Source organism: Oncorhynchus kisutch, linkage group LG21 (genome assembly GCF_002021735.2).
Source record: "Oncorhynchus kisutch isolate 150728-3 linkage group LG21, Okis_V2, whole genome shotgun sequence".
Classification (NCBI taxonomy): domain Eukaryota; kingdom Metazoa; phylum Chordata; class Actinopteri; order Salmoniformes; family Salmonidae; genus Oncorhynchus; species Oncorhynchus kisutch.
Genome location: NC_034194.2, coordinates 17,658,263 through 17,683,195, shown reverse-complemented (window position 1 = coordinate 17,683,195; position 24,933 = coordinate 17,658,263). Strand labels below are relative to the sequence as shown.

General features: G+C 47.5%; 2 protein-coding genes across 4 annotated transcripts in view; one reads left to right on the top strand and one right to left on the bottom strand.

Annotated features, from left to right (window-relative positions):
* Window positions 1-24,933, bottom strand: part of cep85l (centrosomal protein 85L) — a 68,403-nt gene that overhangs the window by 10,210 nt on the left and 33,260 nt on the right. For both annotated transcript variants that reach the window (XM_020454649.2, XM_020454648.2), the window contains exons 3-11: window positions 22,757-23,475; window positions 7,886-7,971; window positions 4,435-4,552; window positions 4,029-4,256; window positions 3,113-3,265; window positions 2,114-2,268; window positions 1,867-1,984; window positions 1,664-1,714; window positions 1,332-1,439 (exon numbers count right to left, since the gene is read on the bottom strand). In XM_020454649.2, coding sequence (XP_020310238.1) covers window positions 1,332-1,439; window positions 1,664-1,714; window positions 1,867-1,984; window positions 2,114-2,268; window positions 3,113-3,265; window positions 4,029-4,256; window positions 4,435-4,552; window positions 7,886-7,971; window positions 22,757-23,475 — 1,736 coding nt within the window. The remainder of the gene's footprint in view (window positions 1-1,331; window positions 1,440-1,663; window positions 1,715-1,866; window positions 1,985-2,113; window positions 2,269-3,112; window positions 3,266-4,028; window positions 4,257-4,434; window positions 4,553-7,885; window positions 7,972-22,756; window positions 23,476-24,933) is intronic.
* LOC109866111 (cardiac phospholamban) lies at window positions 14,462-22,091 on the top strand. 2 transcript variants are annotated; one of them, XR_004204632.1, is made up of 4 exons: window positions 14,462-14,476; window positions 14,622-15,072; window positions 18,373-18,701; window positions 20,015-22,091. XR_004204632.1 is itself a non-coding variant. In XM_020454650.2 (2 exons), exon 2 carries the CDS (start codon window positions 18,544-18,546, stop codon window positions 18,703-18,705), a length of 162 nt encoding a protein of 53 aa, XP_020310239.1. In that variant the 5' UTR covers window positions 14,909-15,072; window positions 18,373-18,543. The 2 variants fall into 2 exon arrangements, 1 of the variants encoding a protein (XP_020310239.1); XM_020454650.2 differs by lacking the exons at window positions 14,462-14,476; window positions 20,015-22,091 and having other exon boundaries at window positions 14,909-15,072; window positions 18,373-18,705.

Here is a 24,933-nt window from a genome sequence, read left to right as displayed (position 1 = left end):
GACACTTTAAAATGAGTCTCTCCAAAATGTCTCACAGAATACCATGTAGTTTGGAATAATAATCACCATCCCTCGACAGGATAACGAGGCATCATAGTAACACAAACACCCACCAAGGGGACAGAAAGGTAATAGTAGTTGTTGCAGGTGCAAAGTCATTTTAGGACCGAATATCCAAGATCCTGCTCTTCCAAGATGGAGGCCGTTTCACCACAAAAAACAAAAAAAAACTCTCATCTCAGTTTCACACCCAAAGGCGCTTACCACTTGTTGATGCCTGGAGTCAAATTTCCCTCCTCCCCTGTCATTCTTTCTGCACGCTGCTGGGGACATAGTGTGCAGCTTAAGACCCATTCTCCACAGAGCAGTGGAGTTAAAACCACCCATACTAGACACACCACACAGATTCATCTCATCTTGTCATATCTCACCGTCCCTGCGCCGACAGCCCTTTGAGTAGTGGGAGCCAGGCAACACTCCATCCCCTTACCCTCCATCCTCCTCTCCCTCCCTCTCTCTCTCTCTCTCCAAACCAGCGACCTCCCTTTGTGGGAGCCGAGCCGGGGAATCTTCCAGCTGATAATTGCCTCTTGTGTCCCTGTCAGTGGGATAATGTATGGTGCTGCCGCGCCAGCCACGTGTGTGTGTGTGTGCTCTCTACCTCTCCTCTCTCCTCTGTACAGGAGACACACACACACACGTGTTCCCGCCCTCTTCTGCCCGCCCGGCTGTCACATGCATGAATTCAGACCTTTCATCGCCGGGCTCGTCCTCACCTTGAGACGGGTGGGGGAGGTGAAGAATGACACCATGAATTCTAATAGGGTGCGTGTGGTAGTGGTGGGAGCTGGAGGGGCCATATTGGGTTATTCATGACTTGGCTGCTATGAAAAGATCTGAGGACAAAAAGGGTCACTAGTGGAACATAATGGGGGTGAATGGACCTCTCCATCACCAGCTAAACCTGGGACAGAGCTACTGTCTAACAGGATGTGGGTGTGTGTGTGAGAGAGTGAGAGATACTCCAATCTACCCTAGGTTCTAATATGTGTCCTTTTGTCCTGATCTTGTCCTCATTTTGATTGTGCCCACTTAGACAGGAGTAGACCATTTTAAAAGGCCCATTGTGAACTGATTTTGATCAGGTCTCATAAGTGTAAACTTATAGTAAACGATCAGGACGCGTGTTAGCGGCAGGTATAAACGGGGCTAAAGAAATGTCCGCTCATTGTTTGCTCCCGAGAACAATTGTACTTTGCGACGTCGTACACGTTTTGTAGTTAGTGTTTTCGGAGCGGCTGCGCGGGGCTCGTCAGCGAGGGGCTGGTTACCTGGTGGAGGGTGCAGGAAAAGGCATCCAGGGCCTCATCCTTCTCCTGCAGCTGTTGCTGGAGCTCTTGGGAGAGACATCGCTCCTTCTGCAGCCTCTGCTCTACAGCCTGCAGCAGAACAATAAGACAGCCATCGCATAAAACGCCCACTATGCTGTACGATGCACTGATGACAGCGATGACTGATCATCATCCTCTTCTTAAACATTATCATCATCATCACCACTCAGACACACTCAAGGACAGACACACAACATGACAACTACTAGACGACAATAGCACCTGATTGAAGCATATTGTTGACCCAAATACAGTCTAATAATAGGGCTTACCGTCAGCTCAAGGGTGAGTTTTTCTATCTGGTTCTTCTGATTGTCTATCAGCTGAAAAAGAGCAGAGCGGAATCGTAAACATCTGGTAGCTGTCAAGACTCAGCACTCTGAATGACCCTGTGTGTGTGTGTGTGTGTGTGTGTGTGTGTGTGTGTGTGTGTGTGTGTGTGTGTGTGTGTGTGTGTGTGCATTCTGCGTCTGACCTTGCTGGTGGTGGCTTGCTGTTCCTGTAGTTTTGCGTTCTCTACCTCCAGCTGCTTTAGGTCCAGCATGGGGAGCCGGACGCCGTCCTCAAGACACTGCTCCACCTTCTCCTGCAGGCTGGGGGAACCAGAGAGAGACACAACGTTAGGGCACCGTCTGTCATCAACACAACCACAGCTAACCAGCTCTGTTTGAAACGCACTGTGACCATTAAAAACATGTTGCATTTCTATTCCTTGGTCATACCTCTGCACAGCAGCCACCAGCTCCTTCTCCCTCTTGCACTGGGTCTCAATCAGGTCCTCTTTCTCCTGCAGCACGGTGCGGCCTTCCTCCAGGTTTTTCTCCAGACGAGCCACTGTGTCCTGCAGGCCCTGGGCCTTCCCCTGACTCTCCTCCAGCTGATAGACACACACAGCACATGAACAGAACATTAGGACTGTACATACACAAACAGGCAAACACAACTAGATAAGACTCACTGAACCATACACACCAGTTTAGTGCACACAAACCCACACTATGAAATTTACATTGACTTAATTGTCTGGTTCTTATTGACCTCTGGTGGTAAAATGGTGTATTACACGATAACGATTACCAAATTGAATCTCATTAATTGCCTTGAAGAAATTTACACAAAGCAGGTTGACAATGATTTAATTATCATTACAGTTCAGATAGACAGGGCAAACACAATAGGAGACATATTATCTTAAGGTTGATCAGAGGTTATTAACAGACACTTGCTGTTAATTGACAGTATGAACTCCCCTGCCTCCTCCTCTTTCCCCTCTAGCACTACCATTAATGCAGCCTGAAATGGCTAATCTAATCAGGTCTAATGGGATTAAAGAGCTGTAATGAAGAGACGCCTCCGCTCCATTACCAGGTGTTACTGTAGCTTATCACTGAGACGCTAGCTAGCAGAGACGCTAGCTGGGGCTCACTGTCTGGCCATGCTAGAGGGGGTAGACATAAGGAGCTTTCTGACCAGTGACCACAAATCCAATTTCAACCAATAACCTTAACCTTTAACCCTCACCTGAACCTGGCCTTTAAGCTAAATCTTAACCCTGAAACTAAATCAAGACCATAAAGGCTAGCGCATGTACTTTCTCATCATTTTGGGGTGATTTTCTAACATAGCCATCAAATGACTAAGAAGCATAGCAGAGATTCTAGCGGAGATGCCAGGCAAACGGGACCCCCTGAGGTGATCCTGTGGCTGGACAGGGTCTCTACCTGGTGGGCCTGGGTCTGGACCTCATCCAGGGAAGGCAGGTCAGCCAGGTACTTCTCCAGGGTTTCTATCCTCTGCTGCTTCTCCTGGTTCTGCTCACTCTCCCGCTGACACTTCTTCTTCAGGCTGTTGATGTAGCGGTCACGCGTCTTCATCTGGAGGGCGGGGTAGAGGGTTGAATACATTCATTAGGGTTGTGGCTAGGTTAAGTGTTCCAGGGGTGTACACATGAAGCTAGAGTTAGGGTTGTGGCTGATCCGGGGTATAGACATGAAGCTAGAGTTAGGGTTGTGGCTGATCCGGGGTATAGACATGAAGCTAGAGTTAGGGTTGTGGCTGATCCGGGGTATAGACATGAAGCTAGAGTTAGGGTTGTGGCTGATCCGGGGTATAGACATGAAGCTAGAGTTAGGGTTGTGGCTGATCCGGGGTATAGACATGAAGCTAGCGTTAGGGTTGTGGCTGATCCGGGGTATAGACATGAAGCTAGAGTTAGGGTTGTGGCTGATCCGGGGTATAGACATGAAGCTAGCGTTAGGGTTGTGGCTGATCCGGGGTATAGACATGAAGCTAGAGTTAGGGTTTTGGCTGATCCGGGGTGTAGACATGAAACTAGGGATGGGGTTGTGGCTGGGGTTAGGGTTGATCCGGGGTGTAGACATGAAGCTAGGGTTAGGGTTAGGGTTGTGGCTGGGGTTAGGGTTGATCCGGGGTGTAGACATGAAGCTAGGGTTAGGGTTAGGGTTGTGGCTGGGGTTAGGGTTGATCCGGGGTGTAGACAAAAAACTAGGGTTAAGGTTGTGGCTGGGGTTAGGGTTGATCCGGGGTGTAGATAAGAAACTAGGGTTAGGGTTATGGCTGGGGTGTAGACATGAAACTGGGGTTAGGGTTGATCTGTGTACTGTGCCCGTTGGTCACCTTATCCTCCAGCTTCTTGATGTCCTCTGTGTATTTCTGGGTGTTCTGTTTGAGGAACTCGTTGAGGTGGATGACCTCCAGCTCTGCAGCGGCCAGCTTACGGCCCAGCTCCCCGTTGTCACAGCACAGAGGGCTCATCCTGTCTGGGACCTGGAGCTGGTGCTGGGGGTGGAGCTGCAGATGGAGCTGGGGGTGTGACTGAGCCACTGGGCTGTCATATGGAGACTCCTGGAAAAGAGGGGAGGATAGACATGAGTTGCCAGTCTTTCAAAGAGTTCCAGATATGGCAACAAATGGCAATGCTTCAGACAAAGCTCATGTTAACACACGGCCAGTACTGTGTATAACAGTATACTGTACCAAGTCAGACAGTTGAGATGTCACTGTGTCGGTGAGGCTTTATTACCTTAGCTTTGAGTAGACAGGGGTCGTCACAGCGCCCCTTCTGGCTCTGGAGGACCTGTTGCGCTTTCAGCTCGTTCTCCCTGATCCGAGCGTGGAGCTGTAGGATCTGCTGCTTCTGTCTGGAAAACACACATCCGACGTAGAATGTCAGCAATACACCACAATGTGTAGCAGAAGCAGCCATACTGATATCCCAGGTAATACGTACACGTAAAAAAACACATTCAAATATGCAATGGTCACACACAGTGCCACCTCTCTCCGTGGTGAATATTACACAGGCTGGCAGAAATACAGAAAAACACAGCCAATCAATGTGGAGCATATAGGACCATATATAATAAGGTAGTTTGACTCCGTGTAGATCACTTAAATCTAATATTTCTCTCTTGTGAAGGGTGGGCCAGCTGGCTACATGCTATCACGATGAGGCAAGCACAATTTTCTTCCCCTAAACCCCGCCCTGAAAAAAAAGTCATATTTATAATCAGCTCCTAAATACCTGTGTCTCTTTGCTTTGACATTTTCTGCCTTTCAGCAGAATAAAAAGGGGCGCGTTGATAAATGCTACCGGATCGAGATTGGAATACTAAATGCTTGGTGTTTAGGTTTGCTTTCGACTGCCACCTGGTGGTGAAATTTGCCTGTTTTCTCATTCAATCACAATTGATGGAGACATTCAATAACGAGGCCCACAACTGAGAAATGTAACACCTTGACCAGCCTGCTGCTAACTCAACTCATGAATTACATACCGTTAGGAAACTGTTCATCCCATATCTAATGCACACAGCATGTTGTCGTATTCACAATAACAGTTGGCCAGGATATTGAGTGTGCTAGATTGATCTCTCCAGTTCAAAGTGGGTCCGGCCTTTTAATATCATACCAGTCCACGCGTGGATGTGGCAGGGTGGTGTCTGTGTGCTGTGTGCCTCCTCTGTGTCTCTGCCTGTATTTCCTGCAGTAACCTCAGGGTGGGTGGGTGCTGTTCACTCCCCTCCCCTGGCACTGCCCAGCTTGTCCTGTCAGCGCCAGCCTGCCACTCTGAAAGGGGACACCTCGGACGCGTGTGGCCGACATGCCGCCACACAGACATCTGCTCAAGGTCATTGAAAAAGTGTGTGTGTGCATGCCTCGGCTGGGTAGACAGTGACAGTGTGTGTGTGTGTGTGTGTGTGTGTGTATGTGTGTGTGTGTGTAGATGCCTCGGCTGGGTTGACCGTGACAGTGTGTGTGTACATGCCTCGGCTGGGTTGACAGTGACAGTGTGTGTGTGTGTATGTACATGCCTCGGCTGGGTTGACAGTGACAGTGTGTGTGTACATGCCTCAGCTGGGTTGGCAGTGACCGTGTGTGTGTGTGTACATGCCTCGGCTGGGTTGACAGTGTGTGTGTGTGTGTGTGTGTGTGGTGTGTGTGTGTGTACATGCCTCGGCTGGGTTGACAGTGTGTGTGTGTGTGTACATGCCTCGGCTGGGTTGACAGTGACAGTGTGTGGCCCATAGAAATGAATAAAGGATGTCAGAGACTGAGAGACTGCAGTGCTCTAACTTTCCACTGGGCAACGACAACCAGAAGGGACACTCACAGAATGTTTTTTTCCTTCCAATGTGGCGAACAGAGTCAGACACCATGCTGGAATATAATGAGGTACAGTGGGGCAAAAAAAGTATTTAGTCAGCCACCAATTGTGCAAGTTCTCCCACTTAAAAAGATGAGAGAGGCCTGTAATTTTCATCATAGGCACACTTCAACTATGACAGACAAAATGAGAAAAAAAATCCAGAAAATCACATTGTAGGATTTTTTATGAATTTATTTGCAAATTATGGTGGAAAATAAGTATTTGGTCAATAACAAAAGTTTATCTCAATACTTTGTTATATACCCTTTGTTGGCAATGACAGAGGTCAAACGTTTTCTGTTAGTCTTCACAAGGTTTTCACACACTGTTGCTGGTATTTTGGCCCATTCCTCCATGCAGATCTCCTCTAGATCAGTGATGTTTTGGGGCTGTTGCTGGGCAAAACGGACTTTCAACTCCCTCCAAAGATTGTCTATGGGGTTAAGATCTGGAAACTGGCTAGGCCACTCCAGGACCTTGAAATGCTTCTTACGAAGCCACTCCTTCGTTGCCCGGGCGGTGTGTTTGGGATCATTGTCATGCTGAAAGACCCAGCCACATTTCATCTTCAATGCCCTTGCTGATGGAAGGAGGTTTTCACTCAAAATCTCACGATACATGGCCCCATTCATTCTTTCCTTTACACGGATAAGTCGTCCTGGTCCCTTTGCAGAAAAACAGCCCAAAAGCATGATGTTTCCACCCTCATGCTTCACAGTAGGAATGGTGTTCTTTGGATGCAACTCAGCATTCTTTGTCCTCCAAACACGACGAGTTGAGTTTTTACCAAAAAGTTCCATTTTGGTTTCATCTGACCATATGACATTCTCCCAATCTTCTTCTGGATCATCCAAATGCTCTCTAGCAAACTTCAGACGGGCCTGGACATGTACTGGCTTAAGCAGGGGGACACGTCTGGCACTGCAGGATTTGAGTCCCTGGCGGCGTAGTGTGTTACTGATGGTAGGCTTTGTTACTTTGGTCCCAGCTCTCTGCAGGTCATTCACTAGGTCCCCCCGTGTGGTTCTGGGATTTTTGCTCACCGTTCTTGTGATCATTTTGACCCCACGGGGTGAGATCTTGCGTGGAGCCCCAGATCGAGGGATGTCTTCCATTTCCTAATAATTGCTCCCACAGTTGATTTCTTCAAACCAAGCTGCTTACCTATTACAGATTCAGTCTTCCCAGCCTGGTGCAGGTCTACAATTTTGTTTCTGGTGTCCTTTGACAGCTCTTTGGTCTTGGCCATAGTGGAGTTTGGAGTGTGACTGTTTGAGGTTGTGGACAGGTGTCTTTTATACTGATAACAAGTTCAAACAGGTGCCATTAATACAGGTAACGAGTGGAGGACAGAGGAGCCTCTTAAAGAAGTAGTTACAGGTCTGTGAGAGCCAGAAATCTTGCTTGTTTGTAGGTGATCAAATACTTATTTTCCACCATAATTTGCAAATAAATTCATTAAAAATCCTACAATGTGATTTTCTGGATTTTTCTTTTCTCATTTTGTCTGTCATAGTTGAAGTGTACCTATGATGAAAATTACAGGCCTCTCATCTTTTTAAGTGGGAGAACTTGCACAATTGGTGTCTGACTAAATACTTTTTTGCCCCACTGTACATACTGACTCAGTCCGACTGTGTACATTTGCTGCTCAGAGGCCTTCGCCCAATATAATAATGCTAAGATTCAGATGGGTTTCTCCTAGAATTGCTTTGGTGTTTTTTTTCTTCTCCAGCCTCAATGAATTCCCCTGCTTGGCCCGATGACTCACTACTGCACCTCTGCTGGTTTTAAACATCCCTGTCCTCTGCCGTGCATTTCTGACCTGTCAATCTCCAGCTCTCTCTGTCGCAGAAGGCCCTCTTTGATCTTCACCAGCGTGTTCACAGGAAGGGAGGCTCCGCCCAGCATCTGCACAGGAAACACACACACATCGATCAGCACACTTAACATCTACTAAGCAAGCAGATCCGCATCGTTTGTCATCTTTGTCAGCGTCGGCATTATCTTCATTATAATCATAACTAAAGATTTAACTAAGAGACACCAAGAGAGTCAACGAGCCCAATGCCATTTCACACGTGTAACCTAAATGTAGTCCCTCTATACAAAGACATGAGCCACAGCTTATCTGCATGCGCTGGGCCTTCACACATTCCAACAGTATATCCTTTATAGCCCTCCTCTATACAGGAGTGTGGGCAGGGTGTCATGGACGGGCCGTTTGGGCGAGCGTCTCTTCAACATTGCATCAGTGACTGACTAATCTCCTATAGCATAACAAGGTCTCTGTGCCAGATGGCTGGGCTGCTGCAGGGCCCCTGGTAAGAAGCGGTCACAGGGATCACGATATGGGTCAGGTATGTCCTCACTATCTACTACTGCAGGGGCACAGGGATCACGATATGGGTCAGGTATGTCCTCACTATCTACTACTGCAGGGGCACAGGGCACAGGGATCACGATATGGGTCAGGTATGTCCTCACTATCTACTACTGCAGGGGCACAGGGATCACGATATGGGTCAGGTATGTCCTCACTATCTACTACTGCAGGGGCACAGGGATCACGATATGGGTCAGGTATGTCCTCACTATCTACTACTGCAGGGGCACAGGGATCACGATATGGGTCAGGTATGTCCTCACTATCTACTACTGCAGGGGCACAGGGCACAGGGGCACAGGGCAGAGACAGCCAGATCACGTTCAGTAGGCACAAAATAGAAAATAATTTGAATCGGAAAGACGACAATGGGTGTTCCTATTGGACAAATTCAGTTACTGAACACGTCCCTTACTATTATAATCTGTCTCAGTCTCCATGAGATTGAAGGTTAGGTAGGTTGCAACATCTAAGTCTTTATTTCTATAGCTCAAAAGAAATGGTAAAACCCTCCAACCACATGTAAAACCTTGCAGAATCCCATAGCTATTCTAATATGGTGGACTGGACAGTATTTCTACAACAGACTTCAGGCTTAGTTACGGGTGGTATGATGGTGCTATGGCGCTATGTGCACAAACAATGCACACCAATAACATGGATCCTGGACACGAGCCATTACCACATACTGCGTTCTGCTTATCTGATGCGTGTAACCCCCTCGGTCATTGTCTGTTCATTTGTTTTCTTCTCCAGTGACAGTCGGACCTTGAGTTGCCTGCCTGCCACCAGGTTAAAAATACTTCTCCTATTAATGCCCTAGATATCAGCTGCACGGCTCTTCTCGGTCTCTCTAGCCCTGGTAAAAAAGACCCCCTCCTGTGAGGCTTTGCCACTCCCCCCACACATACCCTGACCTGGAACGAAGGTAGGAAGACATCACAGGAGATCGGTGGTACCTTAATTGGGGAGGACGGGCTCGTGGTAATGGCTGGAAGGGAAATCAGTGGAATGGTATCCAATACATCAAACACATGGTTTGATGCCATTCCATTCGCTCCGTTCCAGCCATTGTTATGAGCCGTCCTCCCCTGGGCAGCCTCCACTGGCAGACATCCATCCGTCTCTGACTCCAGATCCACTTCACATAGCTTAGCCTATTTTTAACAAACCATTGTGTGACTGTGGCCACAGCAGCGGGCAGAAACAAGCAGAGATGTGTCCACTGTATCCTGGTACGATAAGCTAGTACACACGGGCTCTCAGAACTCAGCAGATAGGAGATATTAAGAAAAAGCCCCAATAAAAGGTAGGGGCACTGCTGCACTGACAACCAACACGCTGGAGGGAAACATGGGGAGTTTCCACAACACTGTATGAGGAGGCCAGGACAGGATAGGCCAGGGTAAGACAGGATAGGCCAGGGTAAGACAGGATAGGCCAGGGTAAGACAGGACAGGCCAAGGTAAGACAGGATAGGCCAGGGTAAGACAGGATAGGCCAGGGTAAGACAGGATAGGCCAGGGTAAGACAGGATAGGCCAGGGTAAGACAGGACAGGCCAGGGTAAGACAGGACAGGCCAGGGTAAGACAGGACAGGCCAGGGTAAGACAGGACAGGCCAGGGTAAGACAGGACAGGGTAAGACAGGATAGGCCAGTGGGGCCCACAGGGACTGGCCTGAACTCTGGATACCACTGCTGCCTCCGGCCCTCTCATCACAATATCACCACACATGATGGTTTATGGGCTTTTCTGCCGAGGAAACGGGAGGGAAGCTCTGACTCTTTTGTTTTAGGCTGGTCTAAACCCAAGCTAAATTTGCGAGCGCGACAAACTGAGGAGGTGTCGCCTGTGTAGAGGACACTCAGTGTCTCTCTGGGGAGAGCAGAGCGTCAAACTGCCACTACAGCCTTCAGGGAGCAGGAACACCACTCAGGGAGTGGAAGTCAGCATGAAAAAAAATTCATGAAAATGACAGTCAAGTTTGTACATTAGCATGTGCTAAAAATGAAATGGCATTGTACGCTGGAGGCCTTTCTCTGGGAATCAATGGTGAAAAAGAGTCTGTCCACTTGCCTGCCAAGTTTATAGAACGAGGAAGACAGAGCGAGAGAGAGTATGTTAAGAGAAGGTGGGTGGGTGGGGTGCAGTTAGTTTGTCGCCATGCAGCCGGAGGCTCTTGGGCTGGGAGGGGGGGGGGGGGGGGGGGGGGGGGAATTTACTTTAACACTAGGGATGAATGGCTGATCTGGGGCATAACTGTCCCCACCAGCTGATACCAAAGCCCAACACAAAGCAACACCCACCGCCCTCAGACTGAGGTCATGGCCATGGGCGCAGCAGGGGTGATGTTATCACCCTGCACCACACACTCTTTCTTCATTGGTTTAATACCGTACACCAGCCATAGAGGAAGCTTACTCCCAACACCAGGCCCTAGACCATCAGGCTCCCTCACGTCGTCACTAGACCTAGAGCCGGAGCATACTGTATATCTCCGGTTGTCCGGCAACAAGGTTTTTCAGTGTTCCGCCTAATGACCATATTGTCGCTTTCTTCCCCCACACAGTCATTCCAACCAATTACAGTTGAAATGCAGTAACAGCAACAGCTGCTCCCAGACAGACCCAGACATTACACTGTGCTGCTGCCTGCTGAACGCTTGAAATGCCAAACGACAAGACAGTTTCATTTAGATGCCTGGGGAGCTGGGTTTATTCATCTGCACCACACAGGAAGATGGAAACACGCACACACAGGCATGCACACACCAAACTAACGAACCAGAAACCGAATCATCTTTTATAATGTGTCCCACATACGCCAGTGTATTTCAAGTACAAAGCATTCTTACTGGGAGGTGGTTTTTAATCCTATCAAAAGACTATCTTCCGGGCAGAGCTTATTACTTCAAGTAACTGTCCAGTGTTTCCCGTTTTTATGAAATATGACCTATAATTGCTTACAATATGAGTGAAATAACTTTTTCAAGGAAAACCTTTCAATTAAGTATGTTAAAAAGCAGCTTTTCTGTGTTAGAATACCAGTCGTTAAAAATATTAACGCATGTAGACCGCTGATTGGCCAGCACATTGTCCTCTAGGCCGCTGATTGGCCAGCTCATCCTCCTCGGGAGTACGACATCATACTCTATCAGGAAATAGCAAGCATTTTAGAAACGGTCTGTTTGAGATGCAAGTTTGAGGCGGGGTGTTTTTCTTCCATTTTATGTTTTGACAAATAGGAGTATAGGATGAGTCAACAACATTTATTTGGGTATGAGTTAACAAAATATGAACTTCTGAAAGTGATATTTTCACTGGACAGTTCATTTAAAGGATCAGATTACAGCAGCAAACTGTAAATCTATTAGGCCCACAGGTCAAAGGTGCTAGTTAGCATAGCGAGGCTTGAGTTACATGTCACGGCTATGACCCAGGTTAGCCCTAAAGTGGACTTGCTAGCTTGTTAGCACCTACTGCTACTACATCTCACTAGCTAGATTTACAAAATCTCTCATTAGCTTTCTCACACTTCTACTAGAACTACATATTGTTTACTGTAGTCCTGGATTTAGCCCTACAATCTGTAATTGCGTCCATTTAAACTGAGTAGAATTTGTTTAATTTTCCCAACAGAAATGGCCTAGCCCGTCTCTCTCGACATCACCAGTCGAGGTCAGCATTTGGCTTTGGGGCTGGTTTCAGCTGCATCTATGTTGCCAATTAAAATGAACCTGGCACATTGGGAACAACACAACTTTGTTCCCAATGAATTCTTGTGGAGATGACACCTAGGAGCCAAGCAGGCTAATAACTGTAGCTCTCTCTGTCTCACTGCTGGAGAGGTCGTCTAGGAGGGCATTGGAGACCTGACAGGCAGGCAAGCTGACTCATTATACGGTGGTATGGTGGGGCCATATGGAGGTTCTGAGTCTCTCTCTATATCCCCTGGCTATTGCTGTGGCGAGGCGAGCGCCACTCTATCACATAGCACAGCTAATCTGCTGCCAATTCCTAGAACGTTATCGCCCCTGCCGCCCTCCTCCCAGGGCCCTCCAGTGCAGACACCCCAGCTTTCAGCACTCTCTCCCAGCCTTGCACACTGACACACACCTCCACCTCTCCTACCCTTGTGGGGTTGCATTGGAAATGCATTAGACTTTACCTTTACATTTTGTATTTTTAAATTGTTTTATTTAATCTTTATTTAACTAGGCAAGTCAGTTAAGAACCAATTCTTATTTACAATGACGGCCTACCAGAAGAAGCCTCCTGTGGGGACGGGGGCTGGGATTGAAAGTAAAAAATATAGGACAAAACACACATCCCCGACAAGAGAGACACCACAACACTACATAAAGAGAGACACCACAACACTACATAAAGAGAGACACCACAACACTACATAAAGAGAGACACCACAACACTACATAAAGAGAGACACCACAACACTACATAAAGAGAGACACCACAACACTACATAAAGAGAGACACCACAACACTACATAAAGAGAGACCTAAGATGACAACATAACATGGCAGCAACACATGAAAACACAGCATGGTAGCAACACAACATGACAACAACATGGTAGCAACACAACATGGCAGCAGCACAAACCATGGCACAAACATTATAGGACACAGACAACAGCACAAAAGGCAAGAAGGTAGAGACGACAATACATCACGCGAAGCAGCCACAACTGTCAGTAAGAGTGTCTGTGATTGAGTCTTGGGAATGAAGAGATGGAAATAAAACTGTCCAGTTTGAGTGTTTTTTGCAGCTCGTTCCAGTCGCTGGCTGAAGCCAAATGAAAAGTCGAGCGACCCAGGGATGTGTGTGCTATGTGACTGGCAGAACGGGTGTTGTATGTGGAGGATGAGGGCTGCAGTAGATATCCCAGATAGGGGGGAGTGAGGCCTAAGAGGGTTTTAGAAATAAGCAGTGGGTCTTTACCACGGGTGTACATTCGGGTGTAGATCTAAGAAATGAAGGTGTGTCTGCAGATACACCATTTCCTGACTGACTTAATTCCACCATAATTCCACCGCATTTATTCAGCGAGCCGCAAGGGATCCACCTCCTCCAAGCCTGTTACGCACCTTCATAAAGGGAAGTCTGAGTCACACAAATGGCTGCTATATGCACTGAACACAGGTTTCCAACTAACCCCAAAGCCCACAGTTAACGAGAGACCCATGCTGTGCTTAGACTAAACAACATCAACAGCTTTCATTATAGATGTGGTTGGTTGGATCGCCCCCCCCCGTCTCAGAATGTCAATGTTTGTGGTCATGATTAACGCACCGCTGCAGAGGGTGATTATGAGCATTGAAGAAGTTCTCTCTCATGTAATGGATACGGTGCAGATGAGAGCCTTTGGGAGAATGCCGGGCAGAGACACAGTAGGTATGAAAGGAGTGTGTGTATGAATGCATGTACTGTATGTGTGTGTGTATGAATGCATGTACTGTATGTGTGTGCGTAATGCTTCATTAAACCTCTAATGAAGGTCACCGACCGCTGGCATCCGACACCTGTGTGGGCATACCTGTGCCACCGCAGGAGGGGGTGCTCGGTGTTCCAAGAACAGTACCACCCAAGCCAGAGAAGACCGGGACAAAGCATGTCCCCCCCCCCCCCCCCGTCACCCTTCCTCAAAGCAACGGCCATTAAAAAAAATGCACTATTCTGAGCTTGTTTTGATCGAGTCAAGACCCAGCTAAACGCTCCTTTTAAGGAAGAGTGGAGGGATTTGTTTCTGTTTTGGGGCTGAAAACTGAGCAGGAAAGATGTTCAGATTCAGAGCCCCTGGAGAGATTGATGGCTACTGTGTTTCCTCTGATACAGTCAGGAACACAGAGAGGACGGACTGCATGACACGGAAATAGACAGTCCTTCAAACTAACAGAGTCTATACATAAAGAGAGACACCACAACACTACATAAAGAGACAGAGGAAGCACACACACAACGGAAGCCAGAAAAGCTGAAAAGGGAACAAACTCTCAATAAGAAACAGGTAAGCGATGTTGCGGAGGATCGATTCGTTCTCGGAAACTCTCCTGAGAGAGAAAAGAAACACAGCAACCACAACATTGTCCTTTTTCAGCTGTGGCTGCGCATCACTTCCAGCACTGACAATCAGCCTGTGTTTGCCATTTCAGAATGACCTGACAGAGACAGTGAAGACACACAGGTCAAACTCCTCAGGGTTCAAATGGCGTAGGTCCTCCAGCAGACGGAAAGAGAGAGACCCAGTTCAGAACGAGAGAGAGGTACTAGCCTATCTATAGTACGCCAGGTGAGAGAGGGGAGGCCGCTTGCCCGCTCTGCCCATCCGTGCCCTCCTCTTCCAAAATGGACGGATGAACAGACCACATAGCAGCGATGCCACTCCCCCAGGCAGTACATCCCTCTCTCTCCCTTCCCTCTCTCCTCTCCACTCTCCGCCCATCTGCTTCTCCTCCCATAAACAAGGTGACGTAGTGAAGAGTGCTGCCAGAGAGCCTCCTCGCCTGCTGCTGCTGGATCCACAGCCTTTCTGCCAGCCTCCTCACCAGACGGTCTGTGACCTCCAGATCAACATCCATCTATCCACACACCCCACTGGAGCAGGTAAGTGCACAGGCCTGGCGAGAATGACAACTTAAGGGCTGTAAAGAAAGCCATATTGTAATACTGTTCCAGCTATATGACGATATCGACATTACCTTGAAACTAATAACACTGCACTTCTGCGGGGCTCCAAAGTATTCCCTAAATGTCATTTATTCAAGGTCAAGCACTAATAGTTCAAACGGATAAGACTCACTAAACACCTAAGCGACTGTATTTGTGTCTCTCAAGCGATGATTTATCTTGCAATAGTGTTGCTATGAAGGCTATATCCTGAGACAAATGGTACCCTGATGTTTAGGATGGAGCAGTACTGAACTTAACTGTCCTCCTGTCTAAACAGACAGAGCAGCGTGCGCGCTCGCACATACACATCAGAGGCTAGCCGTGACCTATCCACAACACACACATTTGCATCTGGCAAAGGCCTGGAATTTGCATTGATTGAAATGAGCAGACAGGACACAAAGGGAGTCTGTAGACAGGGAAAGGTTACTGCCAACCAACCAACCACACACTGGAGGAGAGAACTGGAAATCACATTTATCATGAAAATGGCCCACTCTAGCTTGCCTCAGTGCAGTGAATCTACCGGTAATCAATTCTCATATTCATTGTAATCCTATATTTCAATACCAGGTGGAAGAGGCTGTTATGAAGATACATTTTGTTTGAATAGAACAGACATTTTGTGGTTGGCAACTGACCATTGTTCACACTGCTATGTGTACCGTAATTGGGACTGTATAACATTTCACTTATGCCCTCTCCTGAGCCACACATCCAAATCAATGCCCACAGTTCCCTGTACATTGCTGTGTGATGCCATCATGGAAAGTTCAGCGCTGGGGGCCAAGCCCATTGAAAGCTTTCCTCCCTCTCCCTCCAGATGACTCATTATCACAGGAACTACGCCAAGAGAGCTGGGGAAAAAAACACTATTGGCCTGTGAACGCTTCTGCCAGGTTTCAGAAGGATTTCCTTCTTAGGTTCGATTCGATTTCATGTTCGGCTTTGATTTTCCCCCCACTGACTCCGTCGCTCCATGTGGACTCTTTCATGAAGAGGAATGGCGGGTTTGGGTTTTACAATCCAAACAACGTCCCCATAGGGTTTCAACAACAGCCTCTATTAGTTTGGCATTTCATCCTGCTGTTATTAGTTTGTCATTTCATCCTGCTGTGTCCTTGGCCTCCCCTTCAGAATGCCCTTGTAAGGGTGGGTGGGTGAACCCAGGGGGCAGTGATTGAGTAGATGGTGACATGTTTAGTAGTGCCAGGGGAGAGGCTATTATTAATGAACTTATCATATCCCCTTGTCCTGACATGAGGAGAACAACTCCTGACCACTCCAGAGCTGAAGGCTTGGGGGCATTTGGTGCTGACATGCCGCTTGATTGCCACTCATCGCTGAAGGCTTGGTGCGTTAAACAAACCATGTGTCATGTGACCAGGGTGAGGGAGGTATGTTTGTGCCAGCCTGGGCTCCGACGTCATTCGCTAGTAACCCCTCTTACCCAGAACCCTCCAGTTCCTTTTAGGCTGGGGGCTCCTGTGATCTTCTTGGAACACCAGGATATAGCCTAGCGTTCCTCTCAACCACAATGGAACGTAAAACCACACGACTCAAAAAAATGTAGAAAGATAATCTCTTAGCAGAGATGTATTGATGCTATAGTGGACAGAAGGCCCTTAATCCTCACAGACTCATTATCAGGACTCAAGCGAGATTCCTCCGTATCTACATCCTGACCCATTAAATCCACACGCTCTACTGCACCCAACCCATGCTGTGCACGCGCAGTTCCCCTCCCTCCACACGGGTGGTGTTCACGAGGTCAGGTCAGAGGGATGTTTTTAAAGAGGGGTTTATGTTTGGCTAGTGTCGAAATGGACTCCACCTCTTTGAGATAGCCAAAGGTCAGCCCTAAGAATACCCGCTGGCACATAGCTGGAGCCGGGCAGATAACTGCTGTCAGCAGGTCTTCAGCGGGCCTGGCCGCCTCCTCGCCTTGCATCTCCCTCCCCTCTACTCTGGAGCAGGCCATGGGTAGTCTGACTCAGAGAGGCAGGGAACCAGCAGGGACCAGGGGCAAAGCTGGGAGAGTGACCCACAGATCCTCACCTTTCCTGGGTATGCCTGTCACTGAGGAGCCCCTGAGGGGAGAGAGGATTCTGGAAGACGAGATAAGGCCTGTGCGGGCGGACTAGAGAGAAGCAGGGCTGCTCTGACGATCACAACCCAGTGTGTATATTCTCGACCTAAAATGGAGGACAGCTTTAGCCACAGTAATATCTCCAACAGCACCCTCACCGTCACTGAGATTAGAGGTGGTTTGAATGGCTTCATCTCCAGTTAGAAGTGTTCTGCGTTCCGATAAGACGTGTGATCTCCAGCAGGTTTTTCCTTCCATGTTCCGCCAGAGGGAATGCGGTGGAGTCAAAAAGGGCACACCGCATACAGCACCTACTCACGTCCATGTTGGAGTCGTCAAAGACCCAGCAGGGAAGTGGGATTCTCATTTCTATGATGTCGAAAGCTGTCACAGTACACAGAAAACACACATTCCACATAAGATCATCGAGCTAAAGCATCGCATCCTTCAAGAACCCCGACAATATTCAAGCATTAAAATATACCAAAATATGCAACAACAACAAGTAACATACACCCTGAATACCAAACCGCCACCATCCAGGTTACAAACATCTCTTCAAACCTAGCTTCCGACTCACAACCTATGAACCCCATTGAGAGAAAAGTACAAAACCGTTTCCCTTTTTTTGGAAAACATTGCGGTGCGTCCTTCACAGAATAAGCCCAGATACGACCGGCCAAATCCAGTCGGCCATTTATAGAGAGGAATGAATTATGGGAGACGACAGGAGGTTGGAGTCCATTTTTATTATCATTCCATTATCCTCCCCTCTCGGTTGTTTTGACCTTGAGAGGAGGGGCAGAGCTGTACAAACACGTGACACTAGAGAGACACTTATAAGGCCTGGGGTTATGGGGCCCCAAAGTGAGTGACGTTTGATTATATAGATGTATTGTTTTTAAATGATGTTGTATTGTAACATACACTGGATAGCTGCAGTGAAATGTGTTGTTTTACAGGGTCAGCCATACCGTTGGGCATGAAGGAGAATGGATGGGGTATCTTGCCCTCCAGTTGAACCAATTGTTAAGGAAACTGAATGTGACTGAAAATGTTATTCTGATTCCGTTAACGGTCTTTCTTTGTCTGTGTTTCCTGCGTGCTTCACTGACTCCACTTTCTCTGCCACTTCCTCCCCCCAGCGCAGCTCCTCCAGACCCCTGGGCACCGGGACCACTCCTCTCACCTCCCTCCGTCACCAGCCCACCACCACTCTCTATCCTCTGCACCACCCATCTGTCCACCTGTCCTAGAGTACGCTCTCGCCCCTCACTGCCTAGCGCCCAAGCCCACAGAGCCCAGCCCGCCCCAGCATGGATAAGGTGCAGCACACGATGCGCTCGGCCATCCGCAGAGCCTCCATGGCGGTGGACGTGCCCCCCCAGGCCAGGCAGAACATGCAGGAGCTCTTTGTCAACTTCAGCCTCATCCTCATCTGCCTGCTGCTCATCTACATCATCGTGTTGTTGATGTGAGGGCCGGGGGGGGGGGGGGGGGCAGGTGCCACACTACAGCCCAACAGGGCCATGCACTCTTTAAGAGGGCCGGACAATGAAAGGGGAGAGGAGGGGATTGGGTGGCAAACATGGAGATTATCTTAATATTTTGTCAAATGGCTTTCAATTTGCAGGAATTAGTGTAGGATAAGATCAGATATACTGTTTTGTAGAGTCTAATAATCCGGCATGATTTATTTGAATGACATATACAGTCATATATAATACTAGAAAGTTGCAGTGTGAGAGTTGCAATAGAAGATTGTTGTTCCCAGATGCAGTCTACACTCTCCTATATATTTATTTGCACAGTGAAGCTAAAGTAACAGAGTCATAAATATAATACCCCACCAAACAAATGCTAATGAGAGGTTAGCATGTTTTGGGGGCATGATCTTTGTGGATCTGTAACTTTCTCAATCATCATTATTAGCATATTCTATTGTTATTTACCATACAAGGGACTCAAATGACACAATAAAATGATTTACCAATCATTGAGCACACCATAATCCGAAACACTACTAAAACAAACTGCAAATGCATCCAACAAGTTTGTAGAGTCACAAGCATGATGTGGTCATTGCGTTGCTAGGAATATGGGACCAAACACTAAACTTTGGACTATTGAATACACTATTGTAAGAGTAGAGGAACTAACCCCTGTGTCCTTGCTATATTCCCAATCTGGTCCTTATACAGTACCATCACAGTCACCTAATTATCCCCAGTTCATTCATCCCCCCCCCTCCTCTCCCCCAGGTCGTTGCTGTAAATGAGAATGTGTTCTCAGTCAAATTACCAGTTAAAATAAGGGTTAAAATACTCATGACACCTTCAGATGGGGTGGGGGGTGGGGGGCGACTAGATACATAAAGCGCATTCATTTCTAAATGGTAAACAGATGTGTATGAAAATACTCTGAAATAAAAAGGTGCCATTCTGTACTGTCGCCTGATAAAACTGTTGACCTCAAATCCAAAACGCTGGAGTATAGAGCCAAATTCAACCTTTCAGCTTCACTGTCCAAACAAATACGTAGGGGAGTGTATGTCATAGTTGTGTGCACACATGTCACCCTCCTGTAGGTCTGTCATCCCTCACAGTGACTCTTAACTTACAGCTCCCTTCTGCCACCTGGCTATACTGACACACTACAGTGCACTGCTGAAATAAACGTACTGACAATGTTAACCCACGGGAATCTGACTTGTATATGTGTGTGTGATCATGTGTGTGTCTGCGTAAGTGAACCACTCTCTCACTGGGCCCCTGTTTTCCCTCTCAGACCTCTGTAGCTGAACCAACAACCACCACAGCACAGCCACAGTGAGGGCTAAGCAGGGAGATGTAATCTGCATCCATCCAATCATCCATCCATCACTAGCCTTCCTGGGGAACCTTCCAGAAGACCCCCCCCCCCAGAAATTGATCACTCTGCCTGGGGTATCTGCAGCCTGAACCCAGCCTCCTCCATGGATCTGGTCAACGACCGCGGCTTCAACCTGATGCTCAACTTCCTTCTCATCGTCATCGTGCTGCTCCTCATGCTTGTCCTGGTCAAGCTCATGTAACCTCTGACATCTAACCTCATGGCTTACAGTAGTTAGGTTGAGCAATTCCAGTCCCCAAGGGCCACAGGGTCTGATGGGAGTCCCTCTACCTCTGATTTGATCATATAAATACACCATGGCTTTGACTAATTACTATTCAACAGTTCATCCACAGCATCAAATCACTGAATAAAGGCTGCGAACCTGCTGGATTAGAATCCAAGATCTTGAGCTGTTGGAGAGAAGAAAAGTCTGGGATTCCGTGAGATCGTAACATGAGACGGCAAGATTCAAAATATGACAGGAGGATGAAGCTCCATCCACCGATGGTAGAGAATGTAAAAAATGTTGGCATGGGAGAATCAATAGCATGCCCTCCTTCCATTTAGCTTGACCTCCCTCTAGTGGTAGAATCACCTAACTGCACCACATTTCATTCTGGCCAGTGATTTTATCCAAAGTCATGCGTGCATACATTTTACGTATGGGTTTATATGAGCCATAGAGAACAAGCTCTTTAAAGCTTTAACAATCACAGTCAGACTATTAAGACCGAAGCACAGAACACGCATGATGCAACTGACAAATGAAATGGAACTGAAAATGATTAAACCTGCCATGTGTAACTTTTTTGGCTGACCCTACACAATTCACATAGAAATGTGAGTTATAGATCTGTCATTCTGATCGAAAGCTAGTCTAATCTGTTCCATGTGTGCTATTTCTATGGTTCCAATTTTTGTCTTTTACTTTCTGTTTCAAACGACTGAAAATACTATTTTAAAATATATATTTCACAGCGGTTTAGATGGTACAATGATTCTCTACACTATATTTTCTTGTTTTGCCACAAACTGAAATTAGGAAAACTAGTATGCAATCTTTAAAGGCCCAGTGTATTCAAAAACGTGATAATCCTATGTTTTATATATATATTTCCACACAATGAGGTTGGAATAATACTGTAATATTGTGAAAATGATGATAATGCCCTAGAGCTGTTTAAAAGGATTGCCTAAAATTTCTGCCTGTTTTGGTGGGATGGAGTTTTGGCCTTCTATGATGACATCACCATGGGGTAAATTAGATAATAGACCAATGAGAAAGAAGAGTTCCAAACCTCTCTGAAAATAACAGCTCATTTTCAGTTTCCCCCTCCCCACTCAGACCACTCCCAGACAGTCCTAGCAAAATTCTTGCTTGAGAAATTGCCCTTTCCTAAGAAGCCATTTTTTGTTTATTTTTTTAAATGAAAACAATCACAAGTTAGGTGCTTAATTGTTACCCAGAAATGATTTGATGTTGAGATAAAAACAGCTGCATATGACCTTTAAAGTTATCAGTCCTTTGTGGTGCGATATCATCTCTTTATGCTGCACTCACAGAGTAACAGTTGAGTTAGGCCCTTTGGAGACAGTTTGCATCTTTTTGTGTCCAGTTGCTTTTGAACACAGGAGTTTTTAGCATATTCACACTGGATAGTAGATAAGTACAACACATTCTTCCCTCATAAAAATGTGTATGTAGTGTAAACTGTTCGGGGAGAGATATAATATTGTTATTGCGATATCCTAACATAATTGTGTGCTGTAAATGTTTTAGTGTCCAGTAGTAAGAGGCGACTCATTTATTTTTGGCAGAGTAAGACACAAACAGAGTAAATGCACCAAACGCGTCCAGCTCTCTGAAGATGAAACTACTGTAGAACGGTTGTCTATCTGCAGGTACTGGTTCCACTGTTCACTCTCTTATGCACACAACGCATTTTGTAAAGAATGTTATAAGATAAAGGTCAAATACACAAACCATAAAGAGTTTGCCTGTCTTCATTGAAAATGTGAACTACTTTATATTAGCCTTCATGGAAACGCATGTGTATCTTGTATCGGTGCAATCCGGGATCCACCCCTATCGCTCCAGTATCCCAGCACATTGTAAATATGGTATTGGAACTGACCCTGTTCTACCTTATGTTATTTTTAGTACCACATTGATATTGATTATTGCATAGCTTGGTTTAGAGTGTGCAAGAAAGGCATTTTTACTCTACTTGTGGATGTGACGTTAAAACTTGAAACGTGATCGTTGTGACGTCCCTAACCCATTGAAGTTTACATTTAACATGGCCAAGGTAAGGATTAGGTTAGAGTTATGGTTATGGTTAAGGGTAGGGACGTCCCCAGGATTCCAGATAGCACTGACCATCTTGTATTGTTTGCCTTTTGGAAAAACGTCAACGCTTCATAAGCCCACCAGAGGGCGATATGCCCTCATACTTAGTCCTACATGAAGTGGTTCACAATTTGGAGGGAAATCTTCACCTGTTTTTAGTACAGACTCCAGGCAATATTGTGCTGAAAATCTGAAAGTTAGTTGTCATGGGTGTTAACCTAACACTCATCAATTTATTTGACAGAGTCCCCTGACTAGCTGTCTAACAGAAACTGTAGTCTACTCCCCCAATACACTCCTCTCACCTGGTTGAGCTCGGCCTCTTGCCGTAGCCTCTCCCTCTGCTGCTGCTCCTGTTGCCAGGCCGACAGGGCCCCACACAGCTCTGGCCCGGGGCCGGGGGGCCTGTACTCCATCTGCTCACTCAGCCACATCTGGGTCCTCACTGCTGGCTGGATGGGGGACCCTCCTACTGTCTGGTGGCCCAGTGGTAGGCCCCTCTGGCTGGGTACCGTCAGCCCGACGCCAGGGTGCTTGGTCTCCGGTAAGGCACTGTAGGTCAGGTCTAAGGTGTTGGGTTTGAGTGGGGACGAGCAGGCAGAGTGAGAGTCTGTCTTAGTACTCAGGGGGTACTTGTACCTGGCCTCGGCCCCTGGGGAGTGCAGGTGGGATAGGTAGGGGTCCGTGGGGCCCAGAGGGTCATGTCTGTAACCGTAGAGCACCCCTCTGTCCAGGGAGCCATGGGGGTCAGAGCGGTACGCAGCCCGACCCCCGGGGATGGTCTTCTCCTGGGGGCTGAGGCGGGTGAGGGAGGACCAGCGGCGGACGGGCCGGGGGTCCTTCATGTCCAGGGGGCTGTCGAGGGGCGAGGGCAGCTGGCAGGAAGACCAGGGGTTGCTCCCAGTGGAGGGCACTGTGCTGAGCTTGGGGCCGGTGGAGGGCGAGGGCATGACGTGGGCCGTGGGGAGGGCACCTTGGGAGCGCAGCGGCTGGAAGGACAAGGTGGTGCTGGAGCTGGAGTGGTCTGGAGGAGAGGAGAGAGGAACACTGTGTGGGTGGACTTGTTCAACTATCTTACATATTCCAAACGACATACATTTCTATAATACACGACCACAACTTTTTGGGAAGTTTCTTGCCTGACGACTGTAGAATTTAGTTACAAAGGGGTGCTTCAATTCTGAACACAGTACTTCACAGTGTGCTCCAAGGACCATTTCATACTACTGGACATTATTATTTTAGAAAATGTGTTCCTGGTTCATAGAAAGCTGCAGTCTGTCTGTCTGGAGGGCTCAGATGTTCGGCAGGGGTGTTACTGTGTTACTATATGGTTGGAGGCACCGCCCACAGTGTCAGCCCTGGGCTCATCTGCCATGTTCCTCATGAATAACCCACGATCTGTGTGTGTGTGTGTGTGTGTGTGTGTTATACGACATACTAGGAACACTGCTGCCTCAGAGGTATCACGCAACGTGAGCAATGAAAGACACCGCTCATGGAACAGACACATGTGGCCAGTCACACACAAAGAAGCACAGGGGAAACAAAGGGCTGTGTCTATGGCTGGGCCCTTCTAAACCAACATGACTAACTACCAAAGCAAGACACGGATAATTAGCTCCCCAGTGCAGGTCTGAAAGTGAAGCACAGTATCATATGTTAAAGTCACACTGTCATTAATCATTGGATGAACCAACCCGTATGATACTTCTACTGTACCTCAGCATAAAAGGCCACTAGTTAGCCATGAGTATATAGACAGGAGTGAACTCGGACTCATCACCAATTATAAGTTCTGCCCATTTCTTAAGCACATCATAGCAATGATGCAACAACCAGTGGCCCATATCCAACTTTCCTCATTTACAGCAATAGACTAACATTAAGGCATCAAAGCCTCCACTGGGGCTTCCGTGCATCTCATTAAGACTAGAGGACTCTGCAATGCAGCAGAGCAGGGATTTACTCCTTCCAGACTTATTGCAAGTAGACTGGCTGGTGAGTTGGGGGAACAGGGAGAGGGAGGGGACAGTAAGCCGCAGTGAAAGGGAGAAAGGAGGCTGAACCTGGGTCAGAGTGGGAGGAGGACAATAGCCTGGGATGGTCTTAGCTCTGTCTGGGCCAACTCTTTTGTCATCAGTTGTAATGCTGTAAACTGTTTGCATGGTAACTAACACCACAGAGGAGTTGGCTCAACTAAACCATGCAGTGGCAGTGATCTTCCACCAGGCGAGAGAGAGGAAGACAGAGGACCAGTCTGAGAGTGACAGGGCAGTCCTCCCAACATCCCAGAGCCCTCTAGTACTGGAAGCACAGAACTGCTCCTGACCCTAACGAACCCTGTGAAAAGTTCCCTTCAACTGAATCTAAACAATAGGTGACCAGATAGTCTGAGGCCAAAATAAGAGCAGGCCAAGGGCTCTGACACCCCTGTATCCTGACAGTGACAGAGAGGGACACTTTGAAGGAGGAGTCAGCC